This window comes from Echiichthys vipera, assembly GCF_963691815.1.
Source record: "Echiichthys vipera genome assembly, chromosome: 14".
Taxonomy (NCBI): Eukaryota; Metazoa; Chordata; class Actinopteri; order Perciformes; family Trachinidae; genus Echiichthys; species Echiichthys vipera.
Window position 1 is genome coordinate 24011357 of NC_139839.1, and position 16385 is coordinate 24027741.

A 16385-nucleotide genomic window follows, 5' to 3' on the forward strand; every position below is an offset into this window, starting at 1 on the left:
CTTCATCTGAGCTCAGATGCTGTACATTTCTCCAGTGCTGCATGTCACAGGAGGACATCCTACATTTGATCAATGGTTGTCTTGAGGATCAGAAATGCACACAAAAGGAAATATGCACTCGTCTGCCTGTGCATCGTTGGCTTTATCATGTACAGATATCTCGGGTAAGAACATTTGTCATTATTATTGTTTCAGTTAGAGCTACTTTACGGCTGCTTGTACATAATGCAGTTCCTTATTACAGTGGCATTAAGGTAGCAAAAGTTTAATACTTAATAATCTACTTTAAATTGTCAGAGATACATGCTATAAATCTCAAGGAATAATATGCCATGCTATTATGTGAAGCTACTATGGAAACTGTTTCACTGTACCTCAGTTAAGTGTCACTATCTGCATGTTTCTCTGGGTAAAAATAACAAAGAGTGTCTTTAACAACAGCATAAAGGATGTTACAGAAAAATAGTGAGTAACATTTAAAAAGGTTAATATTCAATTCAATTTTATTTACAGTGCCAAATCATAAGAAACGTTATCTCAAGACACTTCACATATAGAGTATAAGTAAATACCACACTCTAGGACTTATTTATGATTTACATAGACCCAACGATATGGAGTGCTAAACTCATCTGTTGTAGTTTATCTCGCCTCTAAATTCAGTTCCTGGTCCTTTGCTCCTTTGTTTGCCAACACAAGACGTCTGCAAATTCCTATCAAGCATGTCATGTGGTCTATTTGAGCACAATAGCCTATGTGCTACACTATGTGCGTGTGACACACATTAACTCCTCTTTCAGCTCGCCACCCGGGGTACGGAGAATGAGCAGGAAGGTGGGTCTGAGGGCCAACATGTCCCAGTTCACCCTGGAGGGTGAGCCCTTCCGCGTCCTCGGGGGTTCCATCCACTATTTCCGTGTGCCCAGGGCCTACTGGAGGGACCGCCTGATGAAAATGAAGGCCTGTGGCATCAACACCCTCACTACGTAGGAACACAATATTGGTGTGTTTCCTTTTTTAAGACTGCTCACCACTTGAATGTTAACAGAGATCTTCCTGCATCCTTGCAGGTATGTGCCGTGGAGTCTGCACCAGCCAGAAAGAGGAGTTTTCAACTTCCACACACAGCTGGATTTAGAGTAAGAAGGAGTGTGACTCTTGCTTGACCTGAATACAAAACACACTCATCACATTATAGTTTATTGCTTATGGGAGTGCAGCACATGCTCTTGTTAAACTAAAAATACATACTAAGACCATAATAGGAATGAAAACACCCTGCACCACCTCTCTAGCTGTTCTAACAGTATTACCTGCTCTGAGGTGTGCTGGGAATACTCTCCTTCTCTTCTCGTTGCCTAAGCCTCAGTGCTCAGGGGAAAAGCTAGCGTTAGAGATGTCCCACCTGACAACAGCAGTGTCTCCCCAACAACAGCAGCTTATCAAGCAATTAACGACACTGCAGTGATAAGTGAAGAGGGATGTGATGCCTCACGCTGCCCAATGTTGTTGCCAAGCGCATTTCACAATCATCAATGGGACACACCCCAGGCAAAATCATACATTTTTGGGATTTTGGGCTATTTTCCTTCCTTTACATGTCTTTATTTTAGACTGGTGGAAAGAAAACCAAAACACACATCAAGGTGTTTATTTTACTTCTTGTTGTATGCAAATTAGCACATATTCATCAGACAATGCCTCATTTGCATATTTAAACTTGTTATACAAAATAGATTCTTCTTCTCCTTCTTAATTTAATGTTATGTAATATAGTGTGGAAGTTTAATGGTGTTTTTTTTCTTTTTGTTATTTTTCCCCCTTTCACCTGTAGTGTCAACAACAAGATATGGTGTCTCAACTGGGCTGTAAACCTTTTGTTTTCATAAAAAATGCTTAATGATTGTCTTCTTCATCTGGGTTTCAGAGCTTATATCAGTCTTGCTGCTGAATTGGGATTGTGGGTGATTTTACGTCCAGGGCCCTACATTTCCTCTGAGCTGGACCTAGGAGGACTGCCAAGGTCGTGCTCGTATTTTTTACATGTAACTATTTGAGGAAAGTATATTTGTATATTATTTAGAACAACGCTTATAGAAATCCTGAAATCTGTATGCATTAAAGTAGGATGAAGAGTCAAACCCAAAGTCTGTCTAATGCTTTCTTCAACAAACTTTCTCACTGTATGTCCGTGAATGAAGTAAATTAAATGTGTACGTGAATTTAACTTGACAGCACAAAAGCAACATGATCTGAAGCACAAAGAGACACTTTTTTATGCCCTTGCACCGTTGCATTGGCATTATGTTTTCTGGTTGTCAGGCAGTCTCATTCTTGTGAACTCAGGAACCCCTGGAATTTCTTCAAATTTGGCATATGCATGTTATAAAAAAGACTTTGGAGGTCAAATGTCAAAGGTCAAGGCACTGGCCATGACTAAAGGACTCCTACGCTAATTTTGACAACATTTTGCACAAATGTCTGATAAGATAACATGATGAAGTGATGACATATCATATCCATAATGCCATTTGTATAGATTTTAGATTTTAGAGAATACAGTATATTATGTAAGTCTGGAAGGTTTGGATGTAAACTGCCACTTGACTGGTTGGCAGAGGAATATAACCGCAAGGCAGTTGTTGAGTTGTTGACTTGACCAGTGTATGAAGCTTTGTGTTAGAAGAACTTGTGACACAAGGACCAGTTCGGAACCAGAATCAAGTTCTAATAAAAACAAACTTCATTCTTGCACAAGAAGGGAGCATATAGTACTCTTAACACCAGTGTCTCAACATGCTCTGAGGGCAGTCCTCAGAGCCAAGTCATTTTAACATGGAGTTGAACAGAAATGGTTGTCATGGTGATATATTTAGAAAACATAGTAAGCTATCTCGGCTTTTCAATCGCCAACTCTCCTGCTGACTCCGCAACACACTGTGCGAAAAGGGAAACACAAAACAATTAATACACAGCATATAACTAATAATGGCCTGGTGACTTTTTTTCCATCACTTTGTCCAGTATTTTGTGTCGATGTTGTTCTCGCAGCTCTGTGGCTTCAGTCATGACTTAACATCTGGTTTTGTGTCCCTTTGCAGCTGGCTCCTCCGCGATGGCAGCATGAGACTGAGAACGACTTACCCGGGCTTTACTCAGGCTGTCAATACTTTTTTTGACAAACTTATACCAAAAGTGGTTCCACTACAGGTCAATTTTTGTCACTTAATCTGAAAACAGGTATTTAGAAGCGCTGGTTCATTTAACTTGTCATCCTTAAAAAAAACATGTTTGTTTATGTTTTTAAGTTCAAGAAAGGAGGGCCTATTATTGCAGTGCAGGTCGAAAATGAGTATGGATCCTTTGCAAAAGATGAAAGTTACATGGTTTTCATTAAAGAGGTAATGCGATAGTTTTGCTTATTAATATTCCCTGTTAACACTAAAACACATGTATAAGTATATTGATATTGATTGAATGGAACAATTGGATGATGTTCAAACTTCATGTTTTACTTTGAAAGGCTCTACAGTCCAGAGGGATCAGTGAGCTCCTGCTCACATCAGACAACCACAACACATTAAAGTCGGGGGGTGTGGATGGAGGTACAGTCTATCACACACAGACACACAGACACAAGACATACAGACACACACACACACACACACACACACACACACACACACACACACACACACACACACACACACTTACCTTGGGATCCCCATCTTGTAGCGATCAGATCATTGAAGCTGCAGAAGCTGAATCAGAGAGACATCCAGGATCTGAATGCTATCCAGGTGTGTATCTTACCTTTTCACATCATTTCACTGTCTGGCACTGAAGACATCAAGATTAATAAAACACTGGAGAGTTAGCTGTGTGAGCCCTTCTCTGTTTGTCAGCCCAACAGCCCGACCATGGTGATGGACTACTGGACTGGCTGGTATGATGTGTGGGGTGACCTCCACCATGTGCTTCCCCCAGAGGGTAAGGATGGTTCTTCTTGTTTTCTGCAGCTTTATACATGAGATATTTGCAAAATGGTAGGAAATCATCTGTACATTTTAAAGAGGGGATACATTTTGTAGCAGACTGAAAATCGCAGAAAATACAGTCTGAAATCATTTGTATCCCACTATAACTCTTGCTTTTCTCCATTTTCACCAATGTTACCAGTTCTGATCTGAAGCGAGGCAGTAGTTATGGTATTCAAAAATGCTGTAAATGCCCCCCCACAATGTGAGGAAAAATATATAAATATATATATACTTTGTATATATATTATTATTATTATTATTCAGCCATCTTTTTTCCCATACATTTAACATCTAAGTCACTTTATGTCCTTTTTCATAGGCCACTGACTTTCTGACCAGCAATATTTGATGTCGAGCCGCTCTTAAGAGCTGTGAACAAATACTTTCTATCTCACTCTGTTTGCATTATATTTATTTTCCTGTCACTTTGCTTTTTACATGAGGAATGGCAGCTACATGCTCCATGCACATGCAAATGTGTAAGCCACGGCCAACCTGCTTTTGAATTATTGTAGCCTCTGACAAACAGGTGGCCAAAAAGGTGTCAGTGACTTGATTTAAAAACTGAAAGATGATTTCCTTTATGTTTTTAAGGAGTCAATTTGTTGATCAGTGAATGTGTTCAACTTCTTGCCAGATATGGTGTCCACCGTGAGAGAAATCCTGAGGCGAGGCATGTCTTTTAACCTCTACATGTTCCACGGAGGCTCCAGTTTTGGCTTCATGAGCGGAGCACTGGCTGATCCTTCCTACAAAGCATTGGTCTCCAGCTATGGTAGGTTCCTCTGTGTCGTGTGCTCTGTCACAAACAAATTGGTGGTGTATTTGATGCAAATGTAAAAAGATTGTGGTCATAATGATGACGCACTGCCATGTCAGAGCTGGAGAATATGTTCCTTGTTGTCCACAGAGCAGCATTGACCTTAAGACCCAGCAGGTGGCAGCAGACAATAGATCATCTATGTTACGCTGTGATGTTTTTCAGATTATGATGCTCCCTTGTCTGAAGATGGGGAGTACACCCCAAAGTACCATCTCCTTAGGGATTTACTTTCTCGCTACAACAGTAAGTTAAACACTACATTTAAATGCCATGAACAGTTTTAATCCAAAAGCTATAACAGTGCTTAACACAGTAAATACCTTTACCTTTGATGGTACATGATGCTCAGGGTCTAAGCAATCTACTGTTTTTTGTTTTTGTCTCCTTAAGCTGCTACGGTGTGCGTGTGTGTGTGTGTTTGTGTGCGTGTGTGCGTGTGGGTGTGGTAAGCTTGTCATTTTACAGGTCTTGCCTATTCTTTTTGATGCTTTGAATGTGAAATTATTTCTGCACTTTAAGGGATTGTACTGTAAATTTCGTTGTGCTGGTACAATGACAATAGAGACAATTCAACTAAATTTAAAGACTGGTCACACTGTGATACATGGGGTTTGCTGTATGTTGCTAAATAGGGGTTACGGGATCTTTAAGAGACTGTGATTATTATGGGATGCTACGTTACGCGTGGAGCACATGAAAACAAAAAAACAGGGATGGGTTGATCTAGACATGAGGCTGAAGTAAAAAGTCAGTTTATGTTCTGAAGTAAAACGTCTGTGCGTGTCAGTCTTTCACACACAACAAAGACAATTCAATTCAATTCAATTCAATTCAATTCAATTTAATTCAATTCAATTTAATTCAATTCATGAAGTTTCTGAATACATTATGTAACTATTGACTAACCTCTTTACCTGATGTTGTCTTTGCACCTTCTGTGCAGAAGGAGAGAGTTTCCCTGACATGCCGGCCCTGCATTACAGGGAGGCTTATGAACCAGCCATCATGTACCAGCATCTGTCATTATGGGATGCTTTGAGCTTCACTGAGGAGGTATGTTTTAGGCAAGAATATCTGTTGCCTATATGTGTAATTAAAATAATTTTGTGTGTCAGTCAAAGGGATCAGTTTATTCATTTAGCAGTTTTTCTTGCAGCCATTTAAGTCACCTAAGCCAGTAAGCATGGAGAATCTACCTGTAAACAACGGGAACGGCCAGTCCTATGGATACACGCTGTATGAGACCACCATCACCAGTGGAGGACTATTAAAGTCTGGAGACCATATCCGAGACCGTGCACTAGTGAGTCCTTATTGTACATAATGGCATGACCTCACTCGCCCTGACCTTATCCTGTATAGATGTGACTGCCCTCCATTAAGTCATTTCATCATGACCCTTGATGTGTTTGTAGTTGCTGTGAAAAAAATTTAAGGGAGAAGTTTGGCATTTTGGGAAATATTTCTAACTACAAGTTATAGATGTTAAATCGATACAACTCAAAGATGTGTACACAAAATATAAATTTGGAGCCAGCGGCCGGTATCGCATAAAAACTGCAGTTGAGGAAAGAGTTTGCCTGGTTCTGTCCAGAGGTAAAGAAGTTTACCAGCATCTTGTAAACTCACGAATCACTAATATACTAGTTATAAATCTTGTTTGTTTAATCTATACAAAAAAGGTAGTGATAAGTTGTGGTTTTACAGGGCAGAGACACAGTATAAGATATGAGATATAACAGAGAGGTGCTGGTGGTTGGGTTTTGTTACCATTGGACAGAGTCAGGCTAGCTGTTTCCCCCTTTACCTAAATTAGCTTTCAATTTCAATTTTCGATTCTCCCAGTATTTTTTCCTCTAACCCCACCTACTTGTTCGTGTCCGAAGACAAAAACAACACTTTTTGGAGGACTGGCAGTATCATGCAGCTAAAAACACAGTGTAACTTTACCTTACCAGTTATCGACAGCTGCACTTCTCTAGACACTATTGCCAGAGTCTGAGATGACGGAGAAACCTTTAGTGCTGAAAATTTCCTGCTTTCCTGAAGTCAATGGTTTGACTTCATGGTGCATTCAGGTGGCCCCTGTAAACACATGGCCACTCCATGTTGTTGGTATGCCTAAAGTACATATTTCAGGACATACTTCACAATATAGTTGTGTACAGGTGATGACTGTGGTGATAGTTACCAAGCCTAAAGTCATCTTTGAGCTATTTAGTTCAAGTTAAGCAGAGTTTATGTGTTATGTACTATTATATAATTTATTTCACAGCAATTTGTTTCTTCCTAGGTTTTTGTAGACAGAAGCTACATTGGTCTTTTCAAGCGCAAAAGCCTGGAGCTGGCGGTTCCTGATGGTAAGGTATGGCATCAAGTTGGGCAATGAAGGCAAATGTCCAATAAACTTTTGTAACAGTATTGGATATGAAGGATCCTAGTGTTGGTTGTTTGGCTGTTAGAACTAGACGTAAAGGTGATCAATCTCAACAGGGACAACGTACCTTGAGTTTATTGGTGGAAAACTGTGGACGAGTTCACCAGGGAAGGGACCTTGACAAACAACATAAAGGTGATCGACAGAGAATATGAAGTCTAATGCTATGCCTGCTATTAAATCACTCAAGCACACAGTGGGTAGTGCACAAGCCAATTTTGATTTGTGTTCTTGCAGGCCTTGTGGGAGACATTTTATTAAACAATATCCCCTTGCGGGATTTTACAATATACAGCCTGGATATGAAACCCAGCTTTATTGATAAGTTTGTACCCTTTATTGAATCTAAAGCATTGCATATCACTTTCATTATGCTGTAATTGTGTGTTTGAAATGGATATCTTTTTTCAGCCTTTATCAGGCACCTTGGAAAACCCTCTCTGAAACTCCTAGCTTCCCTGGATTTTTCATGGGGAGGCTGTTTGCATATGGATATCCGAGTGACACATTTGTAAAGCTGCCTGTAAGTTAACTGAAACATATTGGTTTTTTGCTATGTACATTTTTGAAAAATACTTTGTGTATACATTGTGAAACTATTAAATTGTCTTTGGGTCTACAGGGCTGGGAGAAAGGTGTTGTGTTTATCAATGGTCTGAATCTGGGCCGCTACTGGTCAATTGGCCCCCAGCAGGCTCTCTACCTCCCAGGACCCTTCCTCAACAGTGGAATCAACCAGGTACAACTGTGCACAAACTGTTTAAGTGTTCATTTTGCTGATGTGTGATTTTAATTGATTTTAATGAGTTATTTGATGCTATAAAACGGCGTAGCGTCCTGATTATTGCTGGGACATGCGTTGCTGGATGTTGCATGGTGTCAGGCATTCTCCTCCCCTACTGCTCTGTCCGCTGTAAGGTTTAGTGCTGCCCAAGACGATTGGGATTATTTAGACTTAGACTTATCTTTATTGATCCCTTTGGGATGACTCCTGCAAGGAAATTGAATAGGTTTAATAGGTTGGTTTAAACTTTAAAGAAATGCAATCAAAGCCAGAGCATATTTCTCCGTATCCAAGAATGATAAGCTAGTATAGGAAACCATTCTCCAGGTCTGGTATTTAAGATATTTTGGCGTGTACAGTGGAAGGAAGTGAAAGTGGACTGTGCTCAAAACGGCTGTTAGTTCAACTTAGCATAAAGATTAGAAAGAGGGGTATACGCCTAGCTTCTGTCTTGGAACAAAACCTTCCCAACAGCTACTTCATACTCACTAATTAAAATTTTACATTTCATCCATAGTCACTGCATCTGCCCAAGAAATAGCCTGCAATTTGTTGTTGTTACACTTTTTTACGGATTTAAAAAGCACCATTAGACAACTTTTTAATCTTTTGGACAGAGCAGGGCCAACTTTTTTCAGTTGTTCCCAGTCTTTATGCTAAGCTAACTGGCCACTGGCTCTAGCTTATTTCTTAGCATACAGCCATGAGTGTAATATCGATCTTCTCAACTCACCTTCGGCAAAATAAATATCCATGTTTCCAAAAAACTATTCCTTTAAATGTTGTTAAATGTTTTTTTCCTCTCATTACGATGGAGTTTGAAGATTTTCAAAACTCTAACACTCCGTTCTTTGTCTCTCACTTTTTCTGTTTAAATTAATAAGGTCTTTGTCTTCGAAGAGCAGGAGGGTGACTACAAGGTCCACTTTGAGGATACGCCCGATCTTGGCATGGCAGCAGACATCCAGTGACTGTCATCACCTCATTGACAAAGACTTGCAAAGTGCTTATTACATCAGGTCGAAATTTAAAATTCAGGGATATCAGTGTTGTGAATATAATGCTCATTGTCTGATATAATAACTTAAAAACACACAGGGAGTAGAACAATTAGAAAAACAAATAGAGGCATGTTTGTATGGGAGCAGTTTATACCTATATACATACAGTACCTTAAGTTACAGTGACTCTTTACACATAGAGCAGAATTATCACATATATATCCTCTTACCCATTTCAATTGAAAGGGTTTCTGTTCCCTGTTCTGATTTCTGTTTGAAGATGGCCGTTATGTTTGATGATGTTTGTTAGATTTGTGTTGCTTGTGTGAATATTCAGCAGAATGGGGAGGTTGTTTGCACACGGGGTTCCGAATGACACATTTGTATAGCTGCAGGATATTTTGCAGAATGAAGCTAAAAAATTAGACACACCCAATCCTGTCAAACAATAACCAGGCTTATGGGACATATCTGGGCTGAGGCTGGGTTGATGTCAACAACTTTCAAATGAAAACACTGCAGCATTGTAGCAACATCAGACACTTATCTTTGAGACGAAGTTCAATTGATAACTGACCAAAACTCCACAGTCACAGTCGACAGTCACAAAGTCTGAGAACATTATCATTTGTAAGCAGTGCCACCGCAAGTCAATGGGGTATGAAATCGTCACTTGCAAGTCAGCCATCCATGGTGGGAATAATTAGGTTGTGTAATGCAGCTATTTGAAAGGATGCACATCGAATTTTAGAGTAATAGCTTCATATCCCATTGACTCACACTGTCATGACTAACGAGTGAATGGTACCAGTAACGCTGAAACAATAAATAATTCTGCTGAGAAACCTTCGCTTCACTCAGTGGGATCTTAATTAGCTTATGAAGACGTCTGGGAAGTGGACAGGCCCCTAGGGATACTGAATCTTCTCTTAACTATGACTAGACATCAGTAGTGTTACAGCATATCAGGAATAAACAAACCCTTGGAGTAGAGGACTGCAAAAAGGGCGTTGCTGTTATATTGTAATAAATCATTGCTCTTTGTATTTGAGTGCATGTGTGCGCGTCATGTGCAGGGTGATAGCTGAGCATGTGTGAATGTTTGTTGAAGAGTAATAGGGCTCCTAATTAGTGCTGTGTTTGGGGTGCTATCTAAATAGCTCAGTTTTGTACAGTACAAGTGGGGAGGGCTCAGATCCCCTCAGTGCAGTCTGTCAGTCAGTGTTGACTCACTTTAGACAAGGGCCCCTTTTATTCCTCTGTGCAGCCCTGTGCCGGACAGCCAGCTCGCTTCAGAACAAAAGGGCCCTATTTAATGCTGATTGGATGGTTGGCTGGTGTTGTCTGCGCTCAGAGGGCTCTTTATTGCTTGCTGTGCCATCTCTTCCTGCAGTTTAAATCATGTAACATCCTCTGTCTGAGCTCTCCAAGGAGACCTCAATGGGCAGGTTCCTTTTGGCAACACACTACCAGTGTCTCACATCAGCCAGTGCTCTGAGCAGGACGGGCCGGCTCGTTTTTGTGCAGTTGTGCTTTGATACTTTGTGGTCCGTTCAAACACATGGCTTATGCTGCCTCCTGGGATGGACAGGTGTGCCTCCATTTCTAAGTGGTGGTGAAGTACAGCTACCATACTGCGCTGTGATACTATCTTTTAACCCTGGCTTTAGCTCCAAGGAGCTCTGAAGTGTCTTTAAATCCAGGTAGAATCCAATGGAGAAATGCCCTTCAAAACACAGACAAGTAAACAAGAGACACATGTTAGAAGAAGTACTTTTATGAGTCTGCAGCCAAGCTGAAGTGCAGCCTCTGTGAGCTGAACGCTAACTTCAGCATGCTAACATGTTCACAGTGACAATGCTAACATGCTGATGCTAAGTCGGTAGTTAAGCCATTTTAGTAAATTAGCATGTTGCAGAGCATTGGCTGCAGTTTGTCAGACACTACTGCAAAACAAAGAGGGGACGACATTCTAATAAAGCCCATTTTCATCAAGAAAAATGCTGTTCAGAGAGCGGAGAGCTGCAGACAGAGCGGAGGTAGGCTACTGCTATTAGCTAAAATTACTCTGTAGCTACACACAAAAGCATGGCAGGATAATGGCAACTTCTCCATCTTTCCATAATATAGTCAGACATACAACAGTCTGAGCCTGTCAGTGGCAAAAACACTTTTGGTGGTCGTACATTGAGGGTGCAGAATTGCCCGAGTTACATTGCAGCCTGGTTTGCAATGGCCTTTTTTTTATTCTATTTTTTAAAATGTTGCCATTAGTCACACGGCAATACATGGGAAATAGGGTCCAGGTTGAAAAATACCAAAATACCCCTATAAGATGCTTCCCATTGGTCTATCCCCCCAAATAATCACTGTGTGGAAATGCAGTAATTTGCATTTCTAAATCTCTGCTTTTACCTGTGTCAGATGAAGCATGTCATATCTCCACATTAGAGTCTGTAAATCCCTTCTTGCCCTCATTTACTAGCACAGGCTTCTCTGTCCGTGTGTGCCATACTAATACCTGCGGGTTAGAAAAAAAAGGGATGAAGACGGGCAGAAATACAGCTGATATGATGAAAAACTAAAACAGAAGTGTTGTCTTGCAATGGTGTGCAGTTGTCATATATTACATCATACTTGCTACGCAGTGTCTAGAGGCAAAATGTAGCATAATTTGAACAAGCTGTTAGCATATAAGAGTTGGGTGTAAGCTGACAGTTTAATGACTTTAAGAACGATTTGTTATGACAACCAGGGACCTCAAGAAACATCTTCTTACACTAGTAGCATTTACAGAAGCAGCTTGTTTTTTTGCCAGTTCACAGGGGTTACACATACTCAAACATGTAGAGAGCCTCATTTTCTTACCTTAGTGCAGTTAGCAGCTTTAGGCTCCAAATCACTGAGAGTGACCAGCTCCTTTAATAGGCTGCTCTCCTGATAACCTCCCTTCACCCCACGTAACTTGAAATAAGCCTGAGGTTTAGACAGAATGAGGTGCAGGTTCACTGCAAAACCAGCCATGTCGATAGCAAAGGGCCGGTGTGGGTCGAATACAGTCTTCCAGCCGTACACCTTGCCCAGCGTGTTTACTTTAGGGGACTCATATCGTAGGCCACCTACAAATGCTACAGGCCACACTGACACCTTTTTGGTGGAACGCATCTGGTAATTGAAAGACAGAGACAGTACATTTTGTGAATCTCAAAATGTAAAGCTAAAGACAGAAAAAACAAGAAGCCTGAGGAAACGTATTCTGAGAGAGAAAAATCGCCATAAATCTCTTTACCTCCTCAAACAGCTCCAGACTGTATGTGTTGTCATCGTCTGCAAAGTAGACAATCCCAGGCTGGCTGCTGTTCATGCTGAAGGTTTCCCGGAGCCACCGCAGGGCCAGGTTCCTCTGTATTGTACCTCGAGGTATTCGGGGATCCCTTGTGTCCCCGCGTACCTTATAGTTCCTAGGTGTTTCCACGTTGAGGTGGGTGTAATTGAGCCCCGTCTCCTGGAGGAGACTGCCGACCAGAGAGGTCCTCCTCTGGGAGTCCTCCACCAGGATCCAGTGCAGGTTGGGCACATGTAGCAAGGTGTTGGCCAGGCGTGTCAGCTCTGCCTTCTGCACCGGCCGGCTGTAGGTGGGTGTAATGATGTGAATGGTGGACAGGATGTCAGACCAGGGTGGAGGCCTGCTGTAGACATACTCAGTGCGCACAACCTCCACAATGTCCCGGTTCTGAAGTGAGCAGGACTCCTTGAAAGCAAAAGTATTCCTGGAGTTGGAGCGACCATCCCGTCTGTCATCTAGCCAGGAGGGGAAATGATTACAGTGGGTGCTGTCAAATACTGATGGGACCTTGTGCTACATGAAGGTGTTATGTATTCAGATTTAGGTTGGAGTTTGTTGTCCTACATGAGAAAGTGGGACAATCTTTAATCTCTTGACAACTTGATGCTTAACACCCATCATGTAAGTCAACAGATCCCCTCTTCTGCACTACACTCTGGCTTCATGACATTTTATCAACATGTGATTATTATTTCCTGAGGTTAGAACACAGATTCATGCGGGTAATTACACAAGCACCTTTGTTTCCTACTGCTTTAATAAATATGAACTCCTAACCTTACCTTTTCGAGTAGAAAGCAGGGGAGTGATGGCGCTCTGGTGCCAAACAGTGATGAGCAGTGTCCAAGGCAACACGATCAACACAATGGCGACGATGTCTCGTCTCTTCGGCATCTCCAGGGTCAGACCTGAGTCATGTCACTACCTGCAGGGCATGTAGAACATGATATGGCGTTCAATCATAATAACCAGAGAGATGTGTAGAGACCATGCTGGATCTCACAAGCTAACCAAATACATTAAGTGTCTTTTGGAAATATTGTTTTAAGTGTTGATTGAGATATATCTCTGCAACTATCCTATCATACCATTGTTATTGTTATGCATTATGTCTTCGGGTTGTCTGACCATCCGTCTGTCCCTATGTCCATATGTCCCATTATGTAAACATGATATCTCAGGAACCCCTTGAGGGAATTTCTTCAAATTTGGCAGAAATGACCACTTGGACTCAAGGAAGAACTGAATAAATGTTGGTGGTCAACGGTCCCTGTGACCTCACATTGGCCATAATTTAAGAGTTTCTTTATCCTTAATTAAGACATTTCACACAAATTTCTCATAGAATAAGATAACGAAGTGATGTAATATTTCTGTCCATTATTCAAGGCCATAACTCAGGAACAGAAGGGGAGCCGTGGCCAAATTCTGAATCTGTAACACTTAATCTTAAAACGCAAACTGTTGACATCTTCTGAGCTGCTGGGTTTAAGATGTGGGAATCATCCACATTTAGCAAAAAAATACACTTAATACTATTTATGACATTTCTTCAAACTCTTCACTGCATATATAATTTAAGTCTGAACAGTTAGGATCTAAACTGCAACTTGACTGGTTGGCGGAGGCATACAACAGCAATGGTCATTTTAGTTTACTTTCATTTCTTACATTTCATACTTTTTTCTGAAATTCTTAAATTCAAGAAATTACATTTTAAGGAATGTTTTTGTTTGTTTTTTTAAATCTAAATTTTAAGGGTTGTTGCCTAAGGCTGCATTTAGAGTTATTTTAGTATACTCTATTTAGCCCGTGAATGGATGAGCTGGTTGACTGAGCTTCTCAATCTAGCCATCTCTATGTGAATTGCATTTTGAAGTCCTTATATGGCGGCCCTCTATTGAACAGAAATGAACTGTGGCTTCAAGGCACAAACTACAAGGAAAGAGACAGTGTGTTATAAGCAGTCTCAGCCTGCTGGAGCTGCTGCACAACAGAAAATAGGTCAGAAAATGCTCAGAGCTTTTTTTTTTTGTCTTATTTGAAAGCATACAAGTGTAATACAGAGGACGTTTGATGAGGCCTACAGTGTGACTGAAAGGGTCAGACCCTGTCTTGCTTGTAACAGTTGACACAAATTCCTATTTAATGCATTCACTATTTTGTTATTTAAGTAGAATGATACAACTAAGGTCTATGTTCTTTATTTACCGTGTATTTAAAAAAATAATTGATTTACTTCAGTGGAAGTGCTCTTGAGAAAAATTTCTCCTCATGTTGTAATTATCAACTGCTTTTCAAGTGAACAAAAAGGCTATACAAATGCAATCTGTATTATCTTACCTATATATATAGTCAACACACATGGTCAGTTCAAGGACTGATACTGTAGGCTCCGTATAAAGAGGCCTGGAGAACAGGAGACTGTGTCTCAGTGGTTCAGTTCAGACGATCATGCCTGCAGAGAGAAAACAGATGTTAGAATCTGACAGCCTGTCGTGTACAGGAAAGTTTTCTGTTTTAAAACTGTTGAATTTGTCCTCTTGGTCCTGTGACTTGCCTTCGAGGTTACAGTGTGAACAATGATGAATCTATCATTGGGTCCCTCTAGACTTGTAGAATATGTGGAGCAAATGTTTTACATTCTAAGTGGAAGCATAAACAACTGTTTCATGTACATTGTTTGTGCACTTTTGGTATGATTCATTACCAAAGGTCATTCGGGTTGCATTGTGTTTCAGGCAATTCACAGCCAGCCAGTGTATATCTGGATATTTGTTTGGGTCATACAAGCTCTTGTGCCGATGAAGGTTGGAAAAGGAACCTCTACGGTGGCCCTGAAGTTCAAATCACAATAGCAAATAGAAAAACAAAACAACAAATCATAAAACACAACAACAAATAGGAAAATCTTTCAACAAATCACAAAAGACCGCAGCATATAGGAAAACTAAATGGCAAATCATAGAATACAACGGCAAAAAGGATAACACAGCAACAAATATGAAAACACTTCAATAAATCATAAAACACAAAGGAAAATAGGAAAATAGAACAGCAAATCATAAATGCATGACAACGTCATAGTTAATATTGTTATCAACCAATTACAACATCAGGATGAGTTTATGCACTTTGAAGTCACGTTTGAGAGAAGAAGGGATGTCTAGAAGGAAAGACTATTCACAACTGGATGAGATGAGAAATGCCATCTTTACAGAGCTGCGTGGATCACAGCAACTATTCCGCTATCAGACTATGTGGCAAGTCCTTCAGCAAGGGTTGCATTCAACATGTAGCTAGTGTTTTTGCTGAAATACTTGCCACATTGTCTAATATACTCATCCTGATATTGTGATTGGTTGACAACATATCAACTATCACGTCGTACATGACCTGCATCAAAATAATTCTTAATAATAGCAGAAGTATCTTTGGAAGTACTCATGTTCTCAAAATAGGCGCTTTTCCATGTTTTCACCTCTCTTTCCTGTTAAAAGACCGACATTCTATCCGTCCAATCAGGAGGGTCCATCCTCTGATAGATAGGCCCAAGCTTTTCCCGGTTGAAGTTGTCATTTTGTTTTATGATTTGTGTGTTTTCCTATTTGCTATTGTGTTTTCAAAAATGCTGTTCTGTTTTCCAATTTGCTGTTGTTTTATGATTTGTTGAAGTGTTTTCATATTTACCGTTGTGTTTTATGATTTGCTGTTGTTATTTGCACTTCAGGGCCTCCGTAAACTGCTGATAATAGACATCACACGATGTACTTATGTGTGCATGTTTACTCTTAGTGCTGGTCAGCTGTTTCTGTAGCCTTCAATCTACAGCGCAATTGTATGTTAACTCAATAATACAGCTTCAACTGCTCTATGTGCTTTGTTTTCCTTCTTGTCATGAGTGTCTTCATGAGACAGATCCTCTACTGGCTGATCACATGTTTTCAGACATAA

At 40.5% G+C, this 16385-nt stretch overlaps 2 protein-coding genes across 2 annotated transcripts; one reads left to right on the top strand and one right to left on the bottom strand.

The window, feature by feature from the left end:
- Positions 1–72: 72 nt before the first annotated feature.
- Positions 73–9055, top strand: LOC310956733 (beta-galactosidase-1-like protein 2; the record flags this gene model as incomplete). The annotated part of the gene is made up of 19 exons (XM_083927092.1): positions 73–164; positions 801–986; positions 1071–1139; positions 1928–2023; positions 3102–3210; positions 3309–3401; positions 3524–3605; positions 3736–3800; positions 3906–3990; positions 4678–4815; positions 5026–5106; positions 5807–5916; positions 6020–6166; positions 7157–7228; positions 7357–7435; positions 7538–7625; positions 7712–7823; positions 7923–8039; positions 8969–9055. The coding sequence occupies 19 exons, from the start codon at positions 73–75 to the stop codon at positions 9053–9055; spliced, it is 1908 nt and encodes a 635-aa protein (XP_083783218.1).
- Positions 9056–9809: 754 nt separating this feature from the next.
- b3gat1b (beta-1,3-glucuronyltransferase 1 (glucuronosyltransferase P) b) lies at positions 9810–14830 on the bottom strand. The gene is made up of 6 exons (XM_083927370.1): positions 14775–14830; positions 13214–13356; positions 12375–12886; positions 11954–12250; positions 11501–11606; positions 9810–10811 (listed from the first exon to the last, which is right to left on the bottom strand). Exons 2-5 carry the CDS (start codon positions 13323–13325, stop codon positions 11520–11522), a joined length of 1008 nt encoding a protein of 335 aa, XP_083783496.1. The 5' UTR covers positions 13326–13356; positions 14775–14830; the 3' UTR covers positions 9810–10811; positions 11501–11519.
- Positions 14831–16385: the final 1555 nt, after the last annotated feature.